This window comes from Varanus komodoensis, unplaced genomic scaffold, assembly GCF_004798865.1.
Source record: "Varanus komodoensis strain SLA01 unplaced genomic scaffold, ASM479886v1 scaffold3, whole genome shotgun sequence".
NCBI classification, from domain to species: domain Eukaryota; kingdom Metazoa; phylum Chordata; class Lepidosauria; order Squamata; family Varanidae; genus Varanus; species Varanus komodoensis.
The window spans coordinates 53,897,377-53,923,324 of record NW_025335761.1 but is presented as its reverse complement, the minus strand read 5'-3'; the positions used below and the strand labels follow the sequence as shown (position 1 = coordinate 53,923,324).

Here is a 25,948-nt window from a genome sequence, read left to right as displayed (position 1 = left end):
AATTAACCTTTGGGAGTTTTCAGATCCAGTTTCAAGCTCTCTCAGAGGCACCCAGCTTGGATCCAGACATCTTCTGAATATGTCAGAATCAGTCCAATTTGGCTGGTGATTTGCCTGAGTCTAAAGTGCAGCCCTAGCTGTCAGTAGCTCTGTTCCTATAGCAGCAGCATGACAGTGCCCAGAAAATATTGCAACTGCACCCTTTTCTAGCTTGGTGATTAACTGAACGGGAAATCTTTGCTTGCCTCACGTCTTTGTGTCAGGCTGCCTTCCAAGATACTTGAGCAGGGTGCTTAAAAGAGCAAAAGAAAGCATGCTGTGGGAATGCCTTCCAGATACGGAGTTGCTAAGCAAGATAAATGCTGGAATTCTGCCCAAACTTCTTGAACTTGTGCTTTATCAATGAAGGATTTTACTGATACTCGTGCTTTATTTTACTGATAAAATAAAGAGGAATATTTAATTCTGATATCTTTCTATATACACTCCACAGGACATGGTGGTTTCCGAAAGGGCCTCGGAGAAGAGCTTTTCATGGCTACAGAAAAAGAGAGAAAGACAGCTTTTATAAGGGACTTTCCTCAGGGCACATAATAAATAGAACCATGTTCTGCAATGCTAGAAATGTGTATACAAACGGGATGAAGTTGCCTGATGAAGTGAGAGCTTGTTTGTTATGGTAACTAGATATGATGCAGGGCAAGGCCTTGGCGCCATTGGCGGTGGGGCCTTGGCAATAGTTCAGTCTTCCTCCCCACTTAATGGAAATGTTGCTAAAACATTGTGAAAAAATGCTTTTCCCCTGCATTCTTAAGATGACAGGATTCTTTTCCTCCTCATCTGGTCATCCTGTGAAGAGCAAACTGAGCCAAAGGAAGGATGTTGTACATGGTTTCTAAGTTTATAGTCTGTCTTTTCCTGCAGGGAGCCCAAGGCAATATACATGATCCTCTGTCCTCACAACGATCTTGTGAGGTAGGGCAGGCTGAGAGTCAGTGACTGGCCCAAACTTACCCAGTGAGCTTGAACCAGAACCTGGGTCTTCTCAGCCCCAGACCAACACCACTAGGCCACACCACCTGTTGCTGGATCAGTGTGATATGAGAGAGAGAGAGAGAGAGGGAGGGAGGGAGGCAGCTAGTGTGGTGTAGTGGTTAAGAGCACTGGACTGGATCATGGAGCCACTGGGTGACTTTGGGCCAGTCACAGACTCTCAGCCCAGCCTACCTCACAGGGTTGTTGTTGTGGGGATAAGTATGGAGAGAGCCAGCTGGTGTAGTGGTTCAGAGCTGGGACTGGGACTCAGGCGATCCGGGTTCGAGTCCCCGCTCGGCCATGGAGCCAACTGGGTGACTCTGGGCCAGTCACAGACTCTCAGCCCAACCTACCTCACAGGGCTGTTGTTGTGGGGATAAGATGGAGGAGGAGAATGATGTAAGCTGCCTTGAGCCCTTTGTCAGAAAAGGCAGGATATAAATCGAGAAACAAAAATGTCCTTAACAGAGCCAGCTCCAGGTCTGAGGGGACTTTCAGTGAGCATCCTCAAGTTCACCTGTTGGCAGTGCCGGGCGCCTGAGCCTACTGTAATTTCCCACAATGTAGCACCACCCCAAAGTATTGCAAGAGGTTAAAAGGGTGTGGGCCCACTTTTTGTGTGCTGATCCTAGGACTCAAGGGAAATGGTACGATGCTTCTTGACAGCTGGCAGGACAATTCAGGGTGTGGACTATCACTGGCTCACCTTTTGAATGAGTTCCCCAGAAAGCATGATATCAGTGGGAATATGAAGTGAAAGAAGCACTCCTCTTCTTATCCTGTAATGGCTGTTTCCCCGTCTGGAATGCCAGTGTGAATTTGACGCAAACAAATGGATTCAGTAATTACCTGGTAGAGTCCTTGCTGGAATATACCACTGCAGATAGAATGGTGGTGGTAATAAAGAGATCGATAAATAGATAAATAACCAAATGCCTCACCGTGTAAATCATTTGCCTGCAGTTAGAGCGAAAAAAAAAAAAAAAAAGAATGTGCCAGGAGTTAATTATATTCTTTTTAATGGCTTTCAGGCTTGTTCGAGGAAAGGATGGAAGGATACAGAAGAAAATGTTTGGTTCATTGGTATGGCAGAAAGAGAAACACATTATATTTGCCTGATCAGTTTGCACAGGTTAACTAATTTGCAAATCCAGGGGAAGTTAAGAAAAAATAATAATTTCTGCTAACTTATATTTCCCTGTGGAAAGACATAAAACTTTTCTGGTCTTGACACTTTTTGGGTTGTGTGTCTATCTAGTCAGTTAAACGGTTCAGTCATGCAACCTACTTTTGCATGGCTCAGTACTTCACCTTTACTGTAACCCAACATAAAAAACAATCAACCATGGTGTATAGGTTCAGTATTGAGGAAGTGAGTTGCTTAACACATGGGCAGCCTGGACGAGATGAGAAGAGAAGTAGGTTGATGAAGTGAAAAGAAAATGCAAGTCCAGGCCCTTCAGGTTGCAATCCAAAGCAGCACCAGAAAACCAGGTCTGAGGAAGGTTTCGTCCAGGCTAAGGACTAGTTTGCTGTGCAAACCAGACTAGGTTTTCTGGTGCAAACAATGCTTCCTAGGGACAGCTAATCAATGCATGCCATCAAGGCCTGATCAATTGCTAATAGAGGGTGAACTAGGGCCTTCAGGGGCAAAACCTCATGTCCAACTGGGACAGAACAAAAACACCAGTCAGAACTCTTACAGGGAAGCCAGGCTAAACTCAGAAGCTGAAGACAGAATTACCTATATTATCTTTTGCCATAGCAGTTCTTTGATTTGCAAATTGGTTGATACAAACTCAAATAGAAAGACACACAGAGATATTGTTATACCGTTGATACTTTTATTGTTTATTGATTTATGAAAAAAGAAAAATTGCACAAACAAGAGAAGACTAAGGTGGAAACCCTAAACTTCAGATATTATTTGTTTATTTATTGCATTTTCTAGCCTACCATTCCTCCATGAAGAACAAGGTCAGGTACATAATTTTCTGCTCACTTGCATTTTATCCTCACAACATCCCTGTGGGGAGATTAGGGTAACAGAGATTATGATGATCCCAACATCATCCAGTAAGCTTTGTGGGTGAGATTGGAAATTTGGTTCTAATTTAAACTCTCATCATTTCTGCCATTTCACATGACTCATCACACCATTGGCTCTTGGAAAGTTGACCAATTTCAGAATTTTTGTCTTAGAAAGTTATCTTTTTCTGGCTCTAGATAGGGGACAAGTAAACACATCCAGCAGTAGAAGAAACAGAATGCTTTCTCGTTATTAGAAGGGAGAAGGGTCGTGGAGCAGAGGAGGACGCCTGAGGCCTTTCCTGCAAGAGGCAAGCTCTTGAGCTGGGTACCAGAGGCTGCAAATTGCTCCTTGAGAGACGGTGCAGCACCATCCTTGTTAGAAGAAGGTGCTAATGAGGGCCGTGCCTGAAAAGTCCTGACCTGGCCCAGAAGATTTCATAGGCACAGGCTAGTTGCCAACATTCCCTTGCTAGGCAAGTTCAGAAGAGGGCAGTTGCCGATCAGTTCCAGCACTTTGGAAAAAAATGGAATTAGGGATCCCTTGGAATTAAGCTTCAGGCCTGGTTTTAGAAAAGAAATGGCCTTGGTCACCCTATGGGCAGGCTTGGCAGGTGAGGGCAATGTGGCCCAGCTGATTTTCTTGGATCTTGGTGGCCCAGTGTCCTACTTTACAGAGGATACACCTCATTGGAATGGGCCTCTAATTGAAGGGCTGTCCAGTCCAACTCTGGTTTCATGTTAAAAAACCATAAGGAGGGAGAGGCAGCGGGGGCCTTGAAGTTGGCCTTCAGCACTCAGTTCCTGGGCAGCAAGCTGCAAGGCAGACCAGGCATGGGTCAGGCCTCTCCCTGTAAGTGAGGCACTCTGTAATTCTAATTATAGCCTTCTCCCCTAAATTTGCACCTGCAATGTTATGCAAATTAGCATGCCCATCTGTCATGGTATCCTTCTATACAGCCTGTCTGAGCCACACCTTGGTCCTCTTTCTAGCTGGGTGGCCAGTTCCAGAAAAGGATGCTGAGGGATTACTGCTCTTCCCTTGACAGTTATGCTGTGGGTTCCACAGGGCTTGGTTTTATCCCCCAAGGTGTCTGACACTGAAAGTGCTGAGGGAAGTTTTCTAGAGATGTGGGCTGAGGTTCCTCCATGATGCAGATGAGACCCAGCACCCTCTCCAGGTGAGGCAGTGGGTGTTCCAGGACAGCACCTGGGCCTTGTAATAGGCTGGATGAGGCCTGCAAACTAAGACCCACCCCAGATAAGATGGAGGTGCTCTTAGTAGGTCAGCCTAGCTAAGTGATGCTGTGGGGGCTGGGGGGTGGTTTGCAGCCCCACAAAAAGATCAAGAGCGTAGCCTGGGAGAGCAGCTGGATGCAGCATTGTCACCTAAGGCACAGGTGGCCTCTGTGGCACAGAGCAGCATTCTTCATCTTACACTGATATGCCAACCATGACCCCACCTGGACTAAATAAAGCTACCTTTGCTCTAGTGACCTCTGGCTATGGGCATTCAGTTGAGCAGAGGAGAAGCTCTGAAATACTGAGACAGCCAATCTTGGCCTTCTAAATGTTTTCCTCCCTTTTCATGAGGAACACAGATTGTAGCGGTGCCTGGATTCTGCAGGTCACGGAGACCCGCACCCCTCCTCTCCCTGTGGAAGGCCCCCCAGCCCCTGTCCCAAACATGATCTTCTGTCTTCGGAGCTTTTGCCATTGTGGAAGAACTGTGCTGGTTGAGAGAGTGGAGAAGAGCCTTGTGAAGGCCAAGGTCCCCTTCCCCCCGTGACCTCAGAGCTCCTTTCTGGGGTTGTGGCAGGGCTTCTCCTGTGGCCAACCAGCCAGGGCCTACCAGCAATGGGACAGTGCCCTAAAGGTTGTATATCTTTAGTATATCTTTGCTGGGAGAGGGTGATGGAGGACATGCTGGAGAGCTTTGGCTATTGGGCGGTATAGAAATAAATAAAATAAATACAATAAATAAAAGCCTTCTACATGACCATCAATTCAGTCCTCTGGCAGAAGGGATGTGTCCATGTTCTGCCTGTCCGCCATGTTGGAAGGAAACTGATGGGGCAGAAAAGGAGTTATGCAGCCCTGGCCTGGACCAGGCCGCAGATGCAGAATCTCCAGGAGGACAGGCGCTCCTTGCGGCAGGCCTCCAAAAATCCAAGCAGCTGTGTCGAACCCTATCATCAGATCAGCAGTTTTCATTTTGCTGGAAGTAGGTCTTTTATAAATGCTAATGGGTCTTAGTTGCCCATTCATTACCAAGAAGGACAAAACACTTTGCACTGCAACAGAGGAACTGTATTCTTCATTCCTGTGCCCCCAGCTACTCGAGAATTGCAGCTGAATGCAGAGGGCACAGGGGCTGCCAGAGGAAGGTAATAAAAAAAGTGCTGGAACAAAATTTCCAGATTTACTTGGTACTGAGTGATGCAGGTAAATGAACTCAGTCACTGGGTTCAGACTACACAAATAACCCACACTCAGGGATTGAATGTGAGTTGTATGAAGGTCGTCATTAAACCATGGGTTGCTGTTGAAACATAGGTTATTGTGTTGTCTGAATTCAGCTGAGATAGCAAGCCATGATGAACAACCCATAGTTCTCAACCCAAAAACGAACAATTGGTTCTCTTCATGGGTTGTTCATGGTTAACCATCTGTACTCATAAGACTTAGCTTGTTCATCACTTAGAACTCCTGAGGAGAAGTGTTGGTTTGCTGTTGGATTGCTCTGCTTGGTTTGTTATCTCAGCTGGATTCGGACAACACTAACCCATGTTTCAACAACACACATTCACATTGTCTAAATTTAGCTATAAGCATTATAATTCATAACTAGGACCTACAAGAAAATGTTGCACAGTGGAATGCACTTGAACCCTGGCCTGGACCATGATACCCCACTCCATCTCCACTCTCCTCCGGCTTCCCATTCCACCACGTCGGTGACGTAGTGGTGCCAGGGCTCACAGGCGCACAGTGCCGGCCTGCATTAGTATCATCTATTATTTTCCTCCATATATATATCTGCAAACATGAGTGTTTTCCTGAGCCTCCTGGTTTCTCCTTTTTGTCTGTAGCTGGGGCTGTTTTGACTATATAAAGAGGACAAAGATCACTATTAGTTTATCTGATGATAAAGCCATAAAGACAAGGTTAGCTTTGCATTTCATTTCTGCACATTTTTAAAAGCACTGGACAGTAGTTTGAAGCTCAATTTCAGCAAAGAGTGTTCTGTTGCGTTCAACCTGTAATTCTTCCATGGCCATGCAGTCAACTATTGAGTTCCTCTTGTTTCGTGATAACCCTCGGAGAGCAAGGATGGCCAAGATATGTTCCTTCCTGCAAAAGAAAAGAAATGAGTTGTTTGTGGAGCAAAACAAAGAAAAACACACATATCAAACAGGAATGGACTGCTCTTGTGGCCCTCCAGCTGTCACAACCCATCGGCTTAGCATAGGCAATGAAGAGGGAACCACAGCAATTGCAAAAGCATTTCCCCCCAAATTATCACAGGCCAAAATAAGCATTGCTGGGTCCCCTGGAGAGTGAAAAATGCGACTGTCTACTCTGTAATCAGGGCAATTGTATATAAAACACAATACTGCAAGAAGGGCAAAGCCCTCCCCCCCTGCATTTTTGCTGCCTAGGGGCAGGGAAGGACCACAGCTGAGTGGGGCAGCACTTGCTTTGCATGAAGAAAGTCCCACGTTCCATCTCCAGCATGTCCAGATTTTGCCACTGTCACATCTGTTGTCCAACTGACGACAACCCAATGAATGAGTGTCCTCCAGATGTCCTGTCCTTGACAGCCCTGCTAGGTTTGTGTAAGCTCAAGGCTGTGGCTTTCTTTATGGAATCACGCCATCTCCAGTCTGGCCTTCTGCTTCTGCCGTTGACCTTCCCTAGCTTGATGGTCTTCTCCAGGGAGAAGCCTTGCCTTTTATGAAGAGCCTGAAGCTTCAGTTTCATTGTCTTTGCTAAACAGGCATAGGATTGTGCCTACCGTGTGCATGTCCGACTTCTTAAGTAAGCAGGTAATATAAGACACCCTAAATATGGTGCAGTGGTTAAGAGCGCAGGCCTGGGACTCAGGCAGTCTGGGTTCGAGTCCCCACTCAGCCAAGGAGCCAACTGGGTGGCCTTGTTCCAGTCACAGACTCTCAGCCCAACCTACCTCACAGGGTTGTTGTTGTGGGGATAAGATTGAGAGAGCAGCAGGAAGAGATGTAAGCTGCTTTGAATGCAGAATATAAATCTAATAAATAAACAGGTATGTAAATCCTGAAAAGTGGACAGCACTGGGACTTACTGTTGCTTAGAGGAATGGGAAATTCTATTGTCACTCTTTTGTAATCACATTTTCAAAAACTGAAACAGTAGTTGCATTTCTTCTCTGGTAATTGATATTTTTCTCCCCCTTTCATAATACTAGGACCTGAGGCCATCTTATGAAGTTGATGGGTAGGAGACCGAAGACAGAAGAAAGGAAATTCTTTGAGCAGCACATGGCTGAACTATGGAATTCACTTCCACAAGATGACGTGATGGCCATTGATGCAGCTGGCTTTAAAACAGGATTGGAGGAGAAGGCTATCACTGGCTACTGGTCCTCATGGTCATATGCTAACTTCAGCATTAGAGGCAGTATGCTATGTAGTTTCTGGGGAACATGGATGAGAGAGTGCTGTCGCACTGATGTCCTGTTTATGAGCATCTGATGGTTAGCTAGTTGGGTGAACAGAATGGAGGACTACATGGATTTTTGGTCTGATCTACCACCCTTCTCGTGCTCTTACAATTTTAGAATAATGGTTTCATAGCCTTTACACTTCTGTAAGAAGAGCAGAACAGAAATTTTAAAATAAACAATTTAAATGCAAAGCTTTAGGAAAATGGGACATCCTGCAACAGGGAAGTCCAGCATTCTTTGCCCCTTCATGGAGAAAAAGGGTGGCAAGAAGTCTGCCTCTATTTTGCTTTTTTCCTGTTCTTTTCTCCTTAACTATGCAGAGAGATAATCATAAACCAAATAAGGGCAGCTAATGCTGGACAGATACACACAGAAGGTCCCCAGATGATACAGAACAAAATCAAGTAAAACTGAGGAGAAATGCAGCATCTATTTGATTGGCTGTCTAGCCCGGCCCTGGTTTAAAAGATGAAGCACCACCAGGTGGGAGAACAGGCCATGAGGTTGCCACTGGCTGCTAGGATCTGGGCAAAAGATTGAGCAGCTAGTCACACCTTCCTCGCTATGCTGAGATTAAATGTATTGAATTGCTTTTAAATCACAGTCATGGTCCCTAATTTTGCACTGTTGCTTCTAAATTAGCATACCCACCTAATTACAGTCGTCATTAACAGGTCAGCACAGCATACCTGATATCCGGATAGCTGTCAGACAAGCTTGCTATGTAATCTTTGATTTTGTTCTTTTTCTTCTCACCAATTATGGTAGCAATGTATGGAATGGCCAGTTGGAGCCAGTTAAAACTTGAACCCTAGAACAATTTAACAATTTATGGTTAGCGTACTTTTCCTTTTATGACCTGGTAAGAGAGAAGCATTCAAGTCTCAAAAATCCAAAGATACCTCTGTGTATTTAAGTATGAATTTATTGGTATATTTAAAAGGAATTACAACTAACATAACCAGTGCGATGTATACATAATGCAACTTCAGAAGTCTCGTACCATGCATAATGCCCTCAAATGCTGGTATGAATTCTGGCATTTTAAATTCATGCTCTCTTCCCCCCCCCCCCCATTGTAAACCTTGGATATTATGGCCAGATTATCAACAGTGGCCAATTTTAAGTTTGCCTGATTTCAGTTGGACAGAGTTAAACCTTTTCCAAAGAGCCAGGTGAGATGAGATGTCAGAGAGCTGTTATTGGAACGCCGACCCTTTAAAACAGGTGTGTAGCATGCAGTCCATGGGAGGCTAGTGAATATCCTAACATGGAGCAATGAACAGCAAATGAACTGGCACTTTAATCCTTTGTATTGAAACTAAATTTGAGCATTTTAGGCCACCGTAGCAGAGTGCCACCAACATTTGATGGAAAACCAACAATTGCCTTGTTGCTGCTGCAGATGCCATGTCACGGGCCATAATAATGGATACCAAAGCATGTTTCAGAAGGGACCCAAGCTTGATGGCCACGTGCCCCAAAGCTGCTTCTTTTCCTGGTTCTCTTGTATCGAAATACCCTTTGGCAGTCTCATAGGCATCTATTTCCACCCGAGAGAGCGAAATGGCAGAATTTACTCACCAGATGTCGCATGGTGTTGTGGATGGCTGTGGCATCCTGGGCCATTATTTTGCTGATGTCTTTCCGTTTGCCTGGTTTTATTCTGCCTTTTGATTTGAGCGTTTGAGTGATATATTCCTTGACCACGTACTTGTGAACTTCATTTAGAAAATCCTGCATACAAGAACCACAACCTGGTCATGAAATCATGGGTTGGCCAGAACATAAAGTCAGTGCAGGTTGCTATTCACTTGGCAACCCCCCAAGCGCGTCAGTGGCATACAGTCGGGGCTCCTCGTTAATAGCCCCAAACACACGGTCCCTCGAAACGTAGGCCAACATTTCACCACAGTTTTGTGCGAGACAGACTGTCAGTGAAAGAGTCAAGGTGATCTTGCTGGGGCCCGCGTACCAGCGACATGGTGGCCCTCTCCACTTCCGTGATGCCTTCGTCACTGGGGCTTTTCATCCATCGCAGCTTTTTCTTTGAATCTTATGAGGGATATTCGTGGTGCTCAACTTCTTCCTAAAGTAAGTACATCAGAGGAAGCCCCACCAACACAGGCGTCACCAGCCTCCCTTAGCCCTGCCCACTGATGCTGCACAACCAAGGTGGTTGCTGGAAGCCAGTGCAGCCTTGGTAAGTGAGTGCAAGTTTATAGATACAGGCGTCCCCCTTTAAAGTTTTCCGTCATTTGGCAAACATGGAAATTTTCCTTTTCCAACCCCCCCTCCCCCCCCATAATTGTACATCTTGGCTATTCCCAGGGACTTAAGAGAGTCTGGCCTTGAGATAAGCATCTCTGCTTCTCTCATCTCGGCGTCTGGAATTGGCATTCATTCCTCCTCCACCACCTCTGAAGTCCGGCCAGCAGGCCCCAAAAACATGTGCCAAGAGCAGATATCTTTCTCCCAGCACACATCGGCATCCCTTCCTTTTTCTTTTTCTTTTCCTTTTCCTTATCTTTTTATTTTTGCCTGGGTAGTGCTCAGTTTGATGCACTCTTTGCTATTTGCCCAAAAAGAACATGCAGAAGTGCATCCCTCCCCTTTTCAGGGGGGAAAGATGCTCCCTGCATCCCCTTTTAAATAGGGTTTTGTTGGGGCAATTTTATTTTATTTTGACTGGGATATTTGATTATATATATCAAAACTCCCTTATTTCAATATATGACTATCTGGCCTTGATTTTGTGAACTGATATACAAGAAAATGTCTATCTCAACAGGGAAGCAAGGTTGAAGTGAGTAACTTGTGCCCTTCCAGACATTGTTGGGCTGCAGCTTCCTTCCCTTTGGTGGTGCTGACTGGAGCAGATGGAAAATGCAATCCAACAACACCTGGAGGTCCACAGGTTGTCCATCCTTGGACTAAGGGATCAGGGTTACCAAAATGCTCTTTTTTATTTCAGTTTACCTCCCTCTTTGCCTTAATAATACTTTCATGCCCATGCAAAGACCATCTGCAATTGCTGATTTTTGCAGACTAGGCAGTTGATAAAGTCACATGATCCTCTTTTCTCTTCTTTGTTCTGGTAAGTTGGCTGCCTTATCAATGACTCATATTGTGCAGTGTAAATTCTCAACAGGAAGTTTTGAATGAAACCCAAGACATGCTAATAATGATATGAGACGATGAACCAAGTGTCAATGCACACAGTGCAAGAATTCCTGTTTCCTTGCCCCTGCCTGACCTTGACAAAATAGTGCTGTTATTATTTTGTTTCACTAGGTGGTCTTGGGACTTGTTTTGGTAATCAAATGAAATAAATGTTATCATCGTGACTACACAAGCAACAGAATTGGTAGGGGGATCAAGGACAAGATCACCTGAGCAACTTTATTCCATTTTGCCTCCTGGATGCAAAATGCTCAGTGCAATGCCTTGCTTTTCAGTCTCCTTCTTGAGTCTTGGTAAGACAGCAAATGTTGCAGCTTGCCCAGCCTGGGTTTCCCAGATGTTGTTGGACTCCACCACCCATGTTCATTGGCCATGCTTGTTAGCTGGGAATTATGGGAGCTGCCCTCCAGCAATATGTGGAGAGCCAGATTTGGGAAAAGCTGTGCTACAAGAATTTTCTGCAATAACTTCTCTGAAAATTAGCCCTTTTGCCACATAAACGCAAGGTAAACGGTCCATGTGATAACAGGGGTTTAAAGACCAATGAGGGTATTTGGGAGAACTTTAAGCTGGGCTGCTCAGATAGCTGGTGGTAGGCTTGATGGTAAAACTCAACAAGGATCCCTTTTGCTCAGTCCTTCGAGTGGGTCAGGATCCACTTTGTTCACCAGGGTGGATTCCAGCTTTTGCTCCTCAGTCTGCCTCACTTCACGCTTTCTCATATAGTCACTGGGGGCATCACAGGGGAGGTGGGTGGCACCTGCAGTGCTGCACCAAGTCCCAAAATAGATTCAGCACCATGAATAGCTGCCCACAAGTCCAGGCTGGACGCATCCCCCATTGGAGGAGCCAGCCTCCACGGGCAGAGTGGCACATTGTGACGTCCACAAGCTGGTTGTGACGGCATGTATACACTCACGTCCACGAGGAGCAGCAGTGCCTAGCAGTGCACCCAAGCCATTAGGAACAACTTGACTGCGATGCTGTGCACAGGAGTTATCTGGGAGTTACTGTCAGTGCCGTGGAAATTAGTGGTGCTTACTTTTGACACACAGACCTTTAACAAAAGATCTTTCGGTAGCTGAAGTATAGCTCTAACTTTTTAGAAATGCAAACTGCCTCACAATTCAGTTGCAGGTGGGCAACTTGTGTTTTGTAGTGTTTTTGTGTAGAGTAGTTTTGTGCAATGTTTTTGACTACAGCTCACATCAGCTTTAGCAAGCATGGCCATTGGTAAGGGGTCATAGAGCAAAATATCGGGGGGGGGGGCACAAGTAGACTACCCCAATCTGAGCTAGGAATAGGAAGAAGTACCCCACCTTTCCTTGGTGACTCCTCTTTCTTTGATGCTGTCAGATCTGTAAAACTTCAATGCTTATTTAGAGTTTTTTTTTGGATGAGGGCTGATGCTTTTTATTTATTTATTTATTTATTTATTTATTTATTTATTTATTTACTATTTAGTCAACTTTTATCCTGCCCCATTAGTCATAAGGCTCCCTGGGTGGGATACAATTTAAAATCCCATGTCCAGATTCTTTGCAGAATAAAGATCAGATCTCTCCCTAAAGCCTTTTCCTCCCTTTTCCTTATTTTCTGTTCTACCCCCTAGGTGATGGTGCGGTGGCATTGAACAAAGCAGAAGAATGCAACTGCACTGGAAGAAAGTTGCCATTTGTTTCACAGCACCAAAAAAACCCCACATTTCCTACATGAAAAAACCCCACAAAAGCCCTTGGAAAACATAAACGCAAAATGGAAGTATGACAAAACTGTCTAGCAGAACGTGAGCAACCGAGGCAACCACACAATAAAGCCTCATCTTAAAAAGTTCTTACTCGCCAGAGCAAGGGATGTCTGAAGTCACCACTCCTGCTGCGAAATGCCCTGCCAATGCCCTGTTTCCCTACACTGCTGACCGTGATGCATTACAAAAATTGCAGGTACCACTTCAAACAACCATTTCCAACTGGCTTCTGTGCCCACCTGCATTTACTGGGCTGCAGCTTCCCTCAAAGGTTGATGGGAGTGGTAATCCAACAAAGGGTACCAGGTGGAGGAGGTTGGTGGTGCAAAATAAGTCATGGGAATAGCTAAGGCGTGTCCTCGCTTTTGAAAATTGGTATTACTGTTTAACTTGCATCTGGAGCAGCAGCATTACCGTGCACATGGAGCTCTTCAGATGGCTGAGCTGTTTGAAAAACTCCTCCACCACAAGCAGCATTCGCATGATCACGGAGTCCAGAGTAGCACCGCTCAAGATCCATTCTTGGCTTAGAATCTTCTTGAACATTGGCTGGAGGAGGAAAAGCATACGCAGAGAAGCAAGCACACGGTGAGGGGTGGGATTCTCCAAGCAAACACCAGTTCTCATTATATTGTATGCAATACTATTTATTTATTTATTATTGAATTTATGTTCCACTAATTAGTCCAGCAGGATTCTCCAAGTGGATCACAAGCACACAGAATCAAAGCCATAAATAACACTAAGACAATCCTATAGAGAATATAACAATCTACCAATAATAAACAAACACTATCATAAACTCAAACCATGACAAAATAATGTTCAATATAATATATAACTAAGAGTTTAAATGATAACCTGAGAATTAAAACAAATTAAAAGTCTAAAACATTCTATAATGTAATAACAATTTAAATTTTTCAGTAAAGTAGGAAGACTTTATTATCACAGGCAGTTCAGCCACTTCTGGTTCTTTTTAAATCTTTTTAAATTTGTTGCTGTATTTTTAGAATCTGTTTGTCGCTGTGGTTTTGTAGGTTGGCTGCATACTGTAGATTCACACTACAAAAGCTTTTTGTATTCTATTTCATCATGCTGTATTTTATAGATCTAATTGCTGTGACCTTCCCAGAGAGCTTCAGCAATGGGGCAGCATAAAAATGTTATGAATGAATAGATAGATAGATAGATAGATGGATGGATGGATGGATGGATGGATGGAGGGAGGGATGTACAATCCAACACATCAAAGGGCATCTGATCAAACCAAGATTTTCTAGGATATGAGAATATACTCTGTAACTTTATGCATACTTACCTTGGAAAAAATCGAGAAACAAAGTGGAACTTACAGCTGAGTACACATGTGTAGGATTATACTGTATATTTTAATTTTAATAGGATGAATAAGAAAAGAAAATAATGGGTTGGCAGCCCTAGTAATAAAGCTCCATGTCAACGACTTCATCGAGTTTCGAAAATGTTTGCTACCTGGGGCACCCTGCTGTTTGGAATTAAAGTTAGGTAACCGCTGCACTTTTAGACTCCCCTCTGCGACACATGCAGATTTCTGTTCAGTCGGCTCCCTGCAAACTGGCTGATATTCCCTCCATTGTGCTCCCTGCTCAGCCCAGTTGCTTGGGCCCCAAGTCATGCAGATACACCTGGAAGTGTCTATTAGCTGCCGCATCACCTGCACCAGCAAATCCTGGAACGCTTTTGCTCCAGGCCTTGCAATGATCTCACTGCTGCAGCATCGGCAGTGCAAAGGGAGAATCCACACCACAGGGGACAACTGAGCGCCAAGTGCGGCCAGGCATTTGGTGTGTGTCAAGAGGGATCCATTTTGCAAGGCGGCCTTCCTAGGACCGGCCCTACCGTTGTGCAGAGTGAGGCGCCACAAAGGGAAAGCGGCTGGTGAGTTCTTGGAGTTATCATCCTGGTATTTTAATTTCTGGGGCAAGGCACTTGTGGGATTTTCTACCGCAAGTGCCAACATTATTTGGCTGGCTTCAGGTTCTATTTGTTGCTCTCCCTTGGGCCTGGACAGGCATGCTTCTCTAGTGAGGGCAACCCTCTTCCAGCTGGCCCTGGGCTTTGTGAGCCAGGCAAACACATGCAGCCAAACCAAACAATGTCTGTTTGTTAAGGAGAAGCAGATTTGGGCAGGGATGGTTTGAAGCTGGTGAGGGAAATCATGCTTAACCCTTTCCCTACCTATTGCTGGACTCCAAATCTTGCTTCCTGCCTCCAAATGTGCTGTCACATCTCCTAATTCTGAATGTGCCAATGAGGAAAACTGGGGAGAAGAAAAATAAAGTGAAGAAGTACCAAGGGAGGAAGGGGTAAGTATTCCTCCTGCTATTCCTTGGCTCCCCACCACCACCTCTAGCAGCTACCGTATTTCCCTGAAAACAAGACGGGTCTTATATTAATTTTTGCATCAAAAGACACATTAGGGCTTATTTTCAGGTGATGTTTTTTTGTGTACAACAATCTACATTTATTCATGTACAAAAATCTACATTTATTCAAATACAGTCATGTCATCTTCTGGAAATAACTCTCGAAACCCCAAATTGTGTTACAACGGACGTACTAAATGCATCTGTCTGGCTGACGATCTTAGCTGGGGCTTATTTTTGGGGTGGGGCTTATATTATGAGCATCCTGAGAAATCATGCTAGGGCTTATTTTCTGGTTAGGTCTTATTTTTGGGGAAACAGGGTTTTTCTTCTTTAAAAAAAAATCTGTCCGAGTTCTCTTATTTACATGTGCACATCATCTGACTGGCTCCAAATAGGGAACCTCCATGTGCCAGATTAAGGGGGTGGCCTGGAAGCCCCCCCCCTTCCCCCCGCCCCACATGCTGCTAGGCTTTGTGTCTGTCCCTGAACTCCTTGCTGACTCTTAAGGCAGCACTACAAATCTGTGGGGGACAAAGGATGCGAGACCACAGAGACAGTTTAGGAGCACAGGAGAATGGCAGGGAGCCGAACAAGTTTCCATATTAATTGTCAAGGGTGGTGTGCAAGAATTTACAGTATGAGCTTCACTGCATTAAAGGATTATGCATTTCTGGGAAGACGGCTTCCTGTATGCTGGTTGTTGCTAATCCCCAAACTGTATTTCCCTAGATAAATATAAGCCCTTTCCACCAGCTGGCAGTTGTATTAAGAAGGCAGGAACAAATTAATATGTAAATCAGAGGAAAACTAAGTGGAACCGGACAGCAGGTCAATGAGCTGTGGAGATTCACTTGGAGTGCTGCAGTGTTCTTGATATTCTGTCCAAGACCATCATCTGCTTCAAACTAGCAAAAGCCGGTTTCCATTAGGATGACAAGGGGATGTTGGTTTATATGAACTGAGCCATCATCAGGGTGAAATTCCAGAAAGCATCAGGGTGAAAGCATTTGCCCCAAACAAATCTTTCCCATTAACCCCAGTTTAGCAAGAAAAGGATCGAGATGTCTTGGTGCAGACCCACACAAATGACCGGAGTGACCACAAATCAAGGAATTTGGGACAAGTATATTGCAAAGTCCGAGGTAAGCAACCCACATGCACCCGATTCCAGCTGCTGCAAATGTTCCTCTTACCTTTGTTTTCAGCCTCAATTTATTTAAAAAATATTTCCTCCATTCCAGCATCTCATTATCTAGCGTCTTCTCCAGTTCTTTACAGCTGACCTTGAGATTTTCTTGTAAGCCCATCCTGTGGGGAGGAAACCAACAACTTTACGCTGGGTAAGTTGCAGTGTGGGACTTGAATCGGCAGATCTAATTTATCTATATTTAGATAAAAGAATGCACCTCTATTTACACCTATGTGCATCGTAAATCATCGCTCTGCAACACAGAGAATTACTCTGTGCAGGAAATAATCGTGCCCTAGTTCCTAATGAAGCCCAAACGTCAGCAAGCCCAAATTCAGGTTTTTCTTTGGGGAGAGGCATTTTTCTATTGATCAGCCTCTGCTCTTTAAACATCTTTCCATAGATCACCTTCAACCTCAGACAAGGCACACCTCTGAGTACCAGTTCCTGGGGATCGCATGTGTGAAAGGGTCATTGCACTCATCCTGTGCTCTTGGGCTTCCTAGAGTCATCTGGTTGGCCACTGACAGGACTCTGGTCAAATCCACCATAGGGACCATGGGTGGGATGGAATTACAGCCCTTTTGGCCACCGTAGGAACAGAATGTTAGCCTAGATGGACTCTTGGTCTGATCCAGGAGCCTGATGTCCTTGTGACTCTGCTTGGCCATGGTCTCTTTGGCCTCTGCTGGGCCTGTGGTCAGATCCAACATGTCTCTTCTTCCATTTTCATGTAAATGACACTTTCTAAATATTCCAACTGATTTTGTCCGCAGGGTCTGCCTCATAGTTTTGTCTGAATTATGAACCGGTAAGGCTCAGCTAGGAACAGAAATGAAGGTGAATTTAAAAGCCTTAACTAAAATTGCACGCCCTTTTACTAGCAGGCAGCTTGCCAGACTGCTTCCTGCATACCAGAGGTAATTAGCACAAAGCGGCATGGAAAGATTAGTTGAAAATAAAGCTGTGCACCGATTAAAGATTTCTCTCTCATTAATTATTTGGCTTCAATGGATAGATGATTACGTGGATAAAGCTGCACATTCATTACAAATGGATTTAAGGCATTCTATCACTCATATTGTCCTCCCACTCCTAGTGGCAATTCTTAGGTGACCAAAATGGCAGCATCCATGCACAAGAGGGTGCTAACAGCAGGACTGGGAATCTCCGGGTTGCAGAACTTCCAAAACCCTTTGTGGTGGGGGGAATGCCGGTTCCCCCTGCCCTAAGAACTGGTCCATTAAGGACAGAGCATTCCCAGTGGGCACACAGTGCTGACCGTACAGAGCACAGAAAACTAGCAGCTGGGGATGCAATGGAATATCCCCACCTCACCAAAAAATAAAGTCACTCCAGCATTTTGTTCAGGTCCCAGTACTAGGGATGGATTTTACAACTGGAGTTAAGACTAATTTTTTCTCAGATTGTTTTTTAATCCTCAGAAAAGGCATGATGTCTTGTAAGGTTGCAATCCCATGCATGTTATGCAGGAAGAGGTTCTGCAACTCCCCTCTGTGCTGGCTGGGACATGCTGGGAGCTATAGGGCTTCTCCCTATCCACATTATGCATAGAATTGCTCCTTGAGAGACACCGAGCTCCTGTGAGCCCAGAGCCCCTCCTCCCAGTCTTCCCTATGACTTGTAATAACTCTATTGGTTAGTTATTATACCAGGTTATACCAGGACATGAAATGGTACCATGAAAGGAAGTGGGGAACTGAGATCACATCACACAGTGAGTTCTGCCTGAGGGTCATTGCTTTGTTAGAAGGTCATTGATGGCCTTCGCTCATGCTTTGCATGCAAAAGGCCACTCAGGGCATTCCCTGCCGTCTCCACTGAAATGGTCACATAGCAGGTGATGGGAAGGACATCCTGCTCAAGACCCTGGAGAACCTCCAGACCCTGGAGCCACAGCCTGCAGGTGCCCGTGGGCTTCGTGCTCAGTCCGCCATCCAGGAGTGTTCCCTTTATCCGCAGAATCAAAGCTCCCCTGTTCTGCCTTCTTATGATTCCCTTTCTTTAAATCAGACTTGGACTGGCCAACCCTTCAAAAAGAAAATGTTTTCACACTGGACTGTTCTCCCACAGCCCTTCAGATAGAGCACTAACCTCTGTAAAAGAGGACACATGACCACCCCAAGGTCATTTCATATATGCATAGGGCAGGATTGGAGACTCTTTTTCAATCCAAAGGCCAAATTCACATCTGAGAAAGTTCTGGGGAGGGTGGAGACATTCCACCAGTAGGCAGTTCCAAAAGTAGAGCGGGCAGCAATGAAAGGAGAATCTTACCAATGTTAGTGAAATATAAACAGGACTGAATCATTCAGAAGATTCTCTGATAGCCTCCCAAATAGCACACTTTTGCATATTTATTCAGTCAGAGACATAGACAGCATGTTTATTGAGAAGTAACCAGGGTAAGCCTCTTCAGGTCTACTCAGTCAATGGTAAAAGCATGACAAGCAAGGAAAGAGACACATTTCAGCTGCATTTCATGTAACCACACAAGATCAGCAAAAGTGTCCTTAACTCTCCGCTACACTGATGAGCTCTCATTGATTAATCAGATTAAAGACTGATTTAAGGAAACAGAGTAACTTGTTCAGTTGATGGGGAAGCACGCAACTTGAAGCTCATCAAGCTTAAAACACATGCACCTTGCCAAATGCAAATTTGATGGGCACAAGTCTTGTGCTAGGCGGGGCCTCTTCCGATCAAGTTTCCATTTCAACACAACTGCACAAAACCACCCAGCAAGGAAACTGCTTGTGCCTGTAACGTGGGTGCTGGTCTAGCCTAAAGAACAACAAGAAGCAGCTGATTCACATGGCAGAGACCAGAGTGGGCGTCCTTTTCTTTCCTCTCTAAGTACGACAACAAAAGAGCGCATGTGACTGTCCAACCATCCACCAGTGCTGCAGCTCTAAGAGTGTGGAACCCAAACGCTTGGAATGCAAAATCCTAAACTCTTGAAAGTTGAACAAGTGGGTCTTAGATCAAATCAGGTCAGAACTTGCTCTGGAAGCAAATGAACCAAACTGAAGCGGTTGCACAGTATTAGAAGGCCAGACTCATTGGAGAAGACTAGGGAAAGTCGAAAGCGAAAGAAGAAGGGGAAGACCATGTAACAGATGGGTCAGGTCAGTTCATAAAGGAAGCCACAGCCTTGATTCAAGGACAGGCCTGTTCAGAGGATATTTATTCATCGAGTTGCTATAACATAGAAACAGAGCGAGTCAGAAGGGGTCTCCCGGGCCATCTAGTCTGACCCCTGGCTCCAGCAGCTCTGCTCATGACATGCCTTCCATGTGCATGTCCAGCCTACCCTTGAACACCCTCAGTGATGGGGCTTCAACCACCTCCCAAGGAAGCCCATTCTATATCCTAGGGGTCCTAACCATCAGAAAGTACTTCCGAGCATCCAAACTGAACCTTGGTTCCTTGAGCTTGGCTCTGTCGGGGAGGACTTGGTGGCACACCAGATAACAACAGACACCTGAAATGCAGCATGCATAGTAAAGAGACCCTAGCAGTGTACACACGGAAGGTTATTTTGTTCGGAAAGTTCATTAAGTTTAAACTAGCTCCACAAAGTTAAACATAAACTTTAAAAATCCAAATGCATCCATCTTGTTGCCTGCAGCAATTTCTTCAGCGATTAGGAAGAGACTTCCCTGAGTGGCACAGTTTTAAACCAGGGGAGGTTAGGAGGCAGAGTTGTATGCCTGTCCGCACCCCGCTGCTTTCAGCCAGAGCCCTTTGAGGGGAATGGAGTGGATGGAGCCCTCCTTACAGGGCTTCACCATGACAAGAAGTAGCCTCACTCAGACAGGGCAGGTGCCTTGTGTCCAACTCTGCCAACTGTGCAAGTTTGCTTGAAGCTTTCACAAAAAAGACAATCCCAACCTGTTTGAAGTTGGGTCTGTTCTCTAGTGAATATATCTCAAGATTGTATGCAGGCAGGCCCATTTTCCCACTGTGTGGAGGCCGTCCGACTTTCACCCAAGCACTTGCTCAGTTAATACTTCTGTTAATACTTCTGGTACATCCAGGCCCTAAGAAAGATCCTGTACCACCCTTGATAACCCGCTGTGACGACTTTGCCCAGCACTTCAAGGAGAAAGTCGCTCAGATTCGTCACAAGCTGGACTCCACTAGTGACTCAGATTCCTTAGGGGAGGTGCCAATGTTACCGTCTGGTCACATATTGTTGGATGAGTTTCAGTTATTGTGGCCTGATGATGTGGACAAGGTGCTTGGACAAGTACGTCCCACCACCTGTTTACTTGACCCTTGCCTGTCGTGGCTACTGTCTAAAGCCAGACACGGGATTGGTGCCTGGTTCCTGGAGGTCATCAACACCTCTCTGAGGGACGGCCGGGTGCCTGCCTCTCGAAAGGAGGCGGTGGTCAGGCCAGTCCTAAAGAAGGCGTCCCTGGATCCAGAGATGGCCGCCAATTATAGACTGGTGGTCAACATCCCGTTCTTGGGCAAGGTGTTGGAACAGGTGGTGGCGGGACAAGTACAAGCTCTCTTGGTTGAGACTGATTATCTGGACCCATTTCAGTCCGGCTTCAGACCCGGGTACGGCACTGAATGTGCCTTGGTCGCCCTGTATGATGACCTGTGCAGGGAGAAAGACAGGGGGAGTGAGTCCCTGTTGGTTTTCCTGGACCTCTCAGCGCCTTTCGATACCATCGACCATGGTATCCTTCTGGATAGGCTAAGGGGACTGGGAGTAGGAGGCACTGCTTTGCAGTGGTTTCACTCCTACCTCAACGGCCGATTCCAGAAGGTGGTGCTAGGGGACTTTACCTCTGCACCATGGCAGCTATGCCATGGCGTTCCGCAGGGGTCTATTTTTCCCCCTTGCTATTCAACATCTACATGAAACCACTGGGAGAGGTCATCAGGAGGTGTGGGCTGTGGAATCATCAGTACGCTGATGATACCCAGCTCTACCTCTCGTTTTCCACCAATCCAGGTGAGGCAGTGGCTGTGCTGAACCGGTGCCTGGCCGAGGTAATGGGCTAGATGAGGGCCAATAAACTGAAGCTCAATCCAGACAAGACGGAGGTCCTGTTGGTAGGTGGGTCGGGCTTCGGGGTAGGTGACTTGGACCTTGTCCTGAATGGGGTTGCACTCCCTCTAAAGGACAGAGTCCGCAGCTTGGGAGTGCTCCTCGACCCAGAGCTTTCATTGGAGGCTCAAGTGACTGCTGTGGTGAGGAGCTCTTTCCTTCAGCTTTGGCTGATCCATCAGCTGTGTCCCTACCTGGAGGACGACTGCCTGGCAACATGCATTGCATTGGTTACTTGCAACATGCATTGCAACACATGCATTGGTTACTTCCAGATTGGACTACTGTAACGCGCTCTACGTGGGGCTGCCCTTGAAGACAGTCCAGATACTTCAGATGGTGCAAAGCAGAGCAGCCAGGTTGCTGACGGAGACTGGGCGTTACTCTCATATAATCCCAGTCCTCCGTCAGCTTCACTGGCTCCCCATCGAAGTCCAGGCTCAATTCAAGGTGCTGGTTATCACCTACAAAGCCCTTAATGGCTTGGGACCTGGATACCTAAAGGAACGCCTGCTTCCTTATTTGCCCTCCCGCCCCTTGAGATCGGCAGCAGAGGCCCTCCTCCAGGAGCCCTCCGGGAGAGACATCAGGAGGCAAAGTACCCAGAGGAGGACTTTCTCTGAGGTGGCACCCCATCTGTGGAATGTGCTCCCCAGAGAGGTCCGCCTGGCACCATCATTATTTGTTTTTTGGTGTCAGGCTAAGACCTTTTTATTTAAAAAAATATTTTAACAATGTTTAATACCTATAGGTTTTAATTGTGCAGCCAGGGTGTTTCTGGATTTTAATTGTATTTTGTATTATGTTTGTTTATTTGAGCCGTCCCGAGGCTATAAGCGATGGGATGGCATACAAAAACTCTAAATAAATAAATAAATAAATAAATAAATATTTTCCAATCATGCGGATGTTATGAGCACCCAGTAAACAACAGTGTATTTCAACTATTTTCCAGTATTCTCTCTCTAGGTAGCTCATGATAGTCCCATGATTTTCAAAAGTCACACATGAACCCATGATTTTCAAAAAGCCACACACGTTCAGAGACATACGAATCAACTTAGTCATGTGAATGTCAGGAGGAGTCAGTGTAATAAGGAAATAGAATTGAAGAAAGAATTGTGGTTGAAGCACAGGAAGTTTAATAAATATGTTAGAAGTAAAAGAAGTTCAGACAAACAAGTACAGACTTTTGCTGAGAGAAACGAAATCTCTGCACTTCAAGGTGTTCCTGTGAATAGTCTTACTGTTGTGCAAATGCAGATGCGACTAATAATCAGCTTTAACACTTCTGCAAAAGCAATTGCCAAAGCCAGGGCAGGGCTGTGCCCAAAGCTAATCCTAAAAGGATTTGTCACGGATGTGCAGCCGCCTGAAGAAATTGTAACCAGGCAGTTTGTGCCTCGAGAAAGGACAGACAATCTAGATCTGACTGCTGCAGCATTCCTCAGTGGTCTTTTTTGCCCACACACATTCTGGTGACTCCATGGGGTCAGCAGCAGGGGCTGCATGCGACCTGAGGATTTGTGTCGTCCATCCTGATCTACAGTTACTTGCCATCCATCTGTTTGTGTCATAATTCCAAAGCTATGAAATCCAAACAGCCAAAGCATAAGCATGCACACTAATGGGACCCTAGGCATATATGCAATGGGGCGACTTACTTTTAAAATGCATTAATTAATTGTAATTAATTTAAATAGGTCCAAATGGTTGAAGCCTAGAGTAACTTCTTCAGCCACTTAGGGGCAAGTATCCCCAAACCACCACTGAGATTGCAGCTGTTGGGAAAATTTGGATAAATCCTTTCTGAAAAGCATTACTTCTGTGTGCCTTTGCATTGTGGGATCAAACCCTGTCTTCCTTCTCAAAACCAAGCTGTCACTGTTTAAAATGGCATCCCCCACTCCTTTCTCTCACCTTTAGCTGTGGGCTACAGCAGGCAGGCCATTTTAGCCCGAATATACATTGCAAATAGTCATTGTTGGAATTCAGTTTACAAGGAAGTATCTTTTGATAGCCCAGAGGCTCCATGTGCCCAGGCAAATTCAGAATGTCTGGAGTAGATAAGAGTCTTGAGTTCATGCACAGTTTCAGTAGCTTGAATTTACATGTCTAAGCAGACCTGGAGATGGGTTCAAGCTACTGAACTAAAGTGTCAATACAGGCAATTAGAAATATTGTAATCTCATTGTTACTGTGTGATTGACTGACATTCCTTTATCTGTTCTGTATGTGATGACCTCAGAATCTTATTGTAATCTCTGCATTCTGTCATCAATTGCCCTGTACCTGTGTACCTATAAAATTGCTCTGTACCTGTGTACCTATAAAATACCCTGCAATGTGTTGAAGCTTTGCAGCAGAGTTTACCTCTGCCTGTCCAGTAATGCATTATTGTGAGTGTACCGCAGGAACCTGGGTAAAACAATAAAGCCTCAGATGGTCTGGATGCTTGATCTTTCGCACGAACCCGAGTTTTTTTCCCTCTTTTCAAATTGAGATTCCGGGATTCTGACACAGCCCATACAATAGAGAAGCCCAAATTGTGCCCAAATGTTGTGATCAGATCTATTTTATTTATTACATTTATAACCCTCCTCCCCTCCTTCCTTCCTTCCTTCTCCCCCAGGAACTCAAGACAGCTTCATAATTCTTCTCCTCCTCTCAAGCTTATTGTCACAACAACAACCCTGTGAGGGAGGTTGGGCTGAGAGTTTGTGACTGGCCCAAAGTCCCCCAGTTGGCTCCGTGGCTGAGTTGAGGGGGGACTAAGACCTGAATCTCCCAATTCTCTCTTAACTACTACACCACTCCAGCAATTTAGATCTTGACCCAAACAGTTTTGTGGGAGCCCTTGAATCAGGCAGAGGTTTGAGTTGAGAACCCGTTTTTACATATTTTTCAGTAACTCCCCAATCACAAGATACAATTCTTACACATTCTTGCACTTTCCCGGACACACATTCTTCCAGAGGTTGCCTTTACAGATGCACAAAGTTCATGCACCCAGCTTTTGGTTGCAACATTTCTCTAGCACTGGAGTAGTGCCCCGAGTGAGGAGCTGAGGAGTTTAACGAACAGGCAGTGCTGCTCTTTCGTAGGCGAAGGCAGAAGGCCTGGCTCCTGGCGCCTGTAGCAGCCTTAGCCAATTTGGAGAGCCTTCATACTGATGGGGTTTGCACCACATGCTAATCCATGTCGCTCCAAAGCCACGCAGGCTTACCATGTTCTCTGTATCCGGCATCATGAGTGGGCGGCGAATATGGAACCCTAACAAGGATAATAAAACTGGGACTAGGGATATGTTGTAAACCAGGAGATCCTCTTTCTGTAAAGCATTAGAGCCACCCGTGTTCAGCTTGTCAAATTTGACCATCCTTGCAAAGGAGAAGGAAGGGAAAATATTATCACATCACTTTTATATCCCATATCCTTTTCCCATCTTGTGAATTGCACAAGACGGCTTGTGGAGTTGGATTTTATCCTCATAACAACCACCCTGTGAGGTAGGTTGCACTAAGAGTTTATGACCGGCCCAAAGTCACCTAGAGAGTTTCATGGCCCAAGGGAACTAGAACCCAGATCTTCTGGATCCCTAGTCCAACTCTAAGCGCCATGCCACACCGGCTCTCGCACCTGCAGCCTGTGCCGGGCAGTGGAAAGGGCGGAAGACTGTTGGTTAGGTTTTTGTTGAAATGTGGGTTATTGTGTTGTCTGAACTCAGCCATCATACCAAATAACCCACAGTTCACAACCCAACAGCAAACCATGGATTCTCTTCACTGATTGGTCATAGTTGACAAACCACTACTAGCTTCAGATAACAACAACCCCCAATTCACAATCCTTGAGTGTGAATTATGTTGTCTGAACCTAAATTAGATGAACTAGTGCTTTGGTTGGTTTAAAACAGCTTTCTGTATGCCTGATCAGCCCACTAGAGGCCGCTAGAAGTCCGTTCTGTGCAGAGGAAGGCCGGATCACCCGTTTTCCTGCTTGTGCAGCCACGGATGGTTTTCTGCCCCGCACTTTTGGCTCTCCCCCGATGGCAAACAAACAAATGCACTCTGCTGAATGGCGCAGCCACACCCTGGCGGTAGAGGCAGGGGTCCTGGCATGGCGGCTGGAGGACTGGCCTGAGGATTTAGGAGAGCAGGGTTCAAATCTCCATTTGGCCATGAAGCTCACCAGGTGACCTTGGGCCAGGCACTCACCCTCTGCCTAACCCACCTCACAGGGTTGTTGTTGTGAGGATAAAATAGAAGAGTAGAGGAGGAGGGGGATATGTGTGTGTGTGTGTGTTGTTGTTGTTGTTGTTGCTAGTCGCGAAGTCGTGTCCCACCCATCACGACCCGATGGACAACATTCCTCCAGGTCTTCCTGTCACACACACACAGACACATACACATGTAAAAGAAAATTTGGGGATTTGGAGGATAGGATTCCTCACTATGGACAGTTCTTTTCAAGTTCAAAGGAAAATCTGGAATGGACATGCAGTCCCACTAGTATTGCAACCATCAGCCTCCATAGTCTCTCAGCTATATGGACTGGCGGA

The 25,948-nt window shown here is 45.6% G+C and overlaps 1 protein-coding gene across 1 annotated transcript in view; it reads right to left on the bottom strand.

The window, feature by feature from the left end:
* Positions 1-6,226: 6,226 nt before the first annotated feature.
* The window catches only part of EXOC3L4 (exocyst complex component 3 like 4), a 44,445-nt gene continuing 24,723 nt past the window's right edge, over positions 6,227-25,948 (bottom strand). Inside the window, exons 7-11 of the mRNA XM_044435863.1 lie at positions 16,303-16,417; positions 13,113-13,247; positions 9,353-9,505; positions 8,458-8,579; positions 6,227-6,417 (exon numbers count right to left, since the gene is read on the bottom strand). Coding sequence (XP_044291798.1) covers positions 6,261-6,417; positions 8,458-8,579; positions 9,353-9,505; positions 13,113-13,247; positions 16,303-16,417 — 682 coding nt within the window. The 3' untranslated portion in view covers positions 6,227-6,260. The remainder of the gene's footprint in view (positions 6,418-8,457; positions 8,580-9,352; positions 9,506-13,112; positions 13,248-16,302; positions 16,418-25,948) is intronic.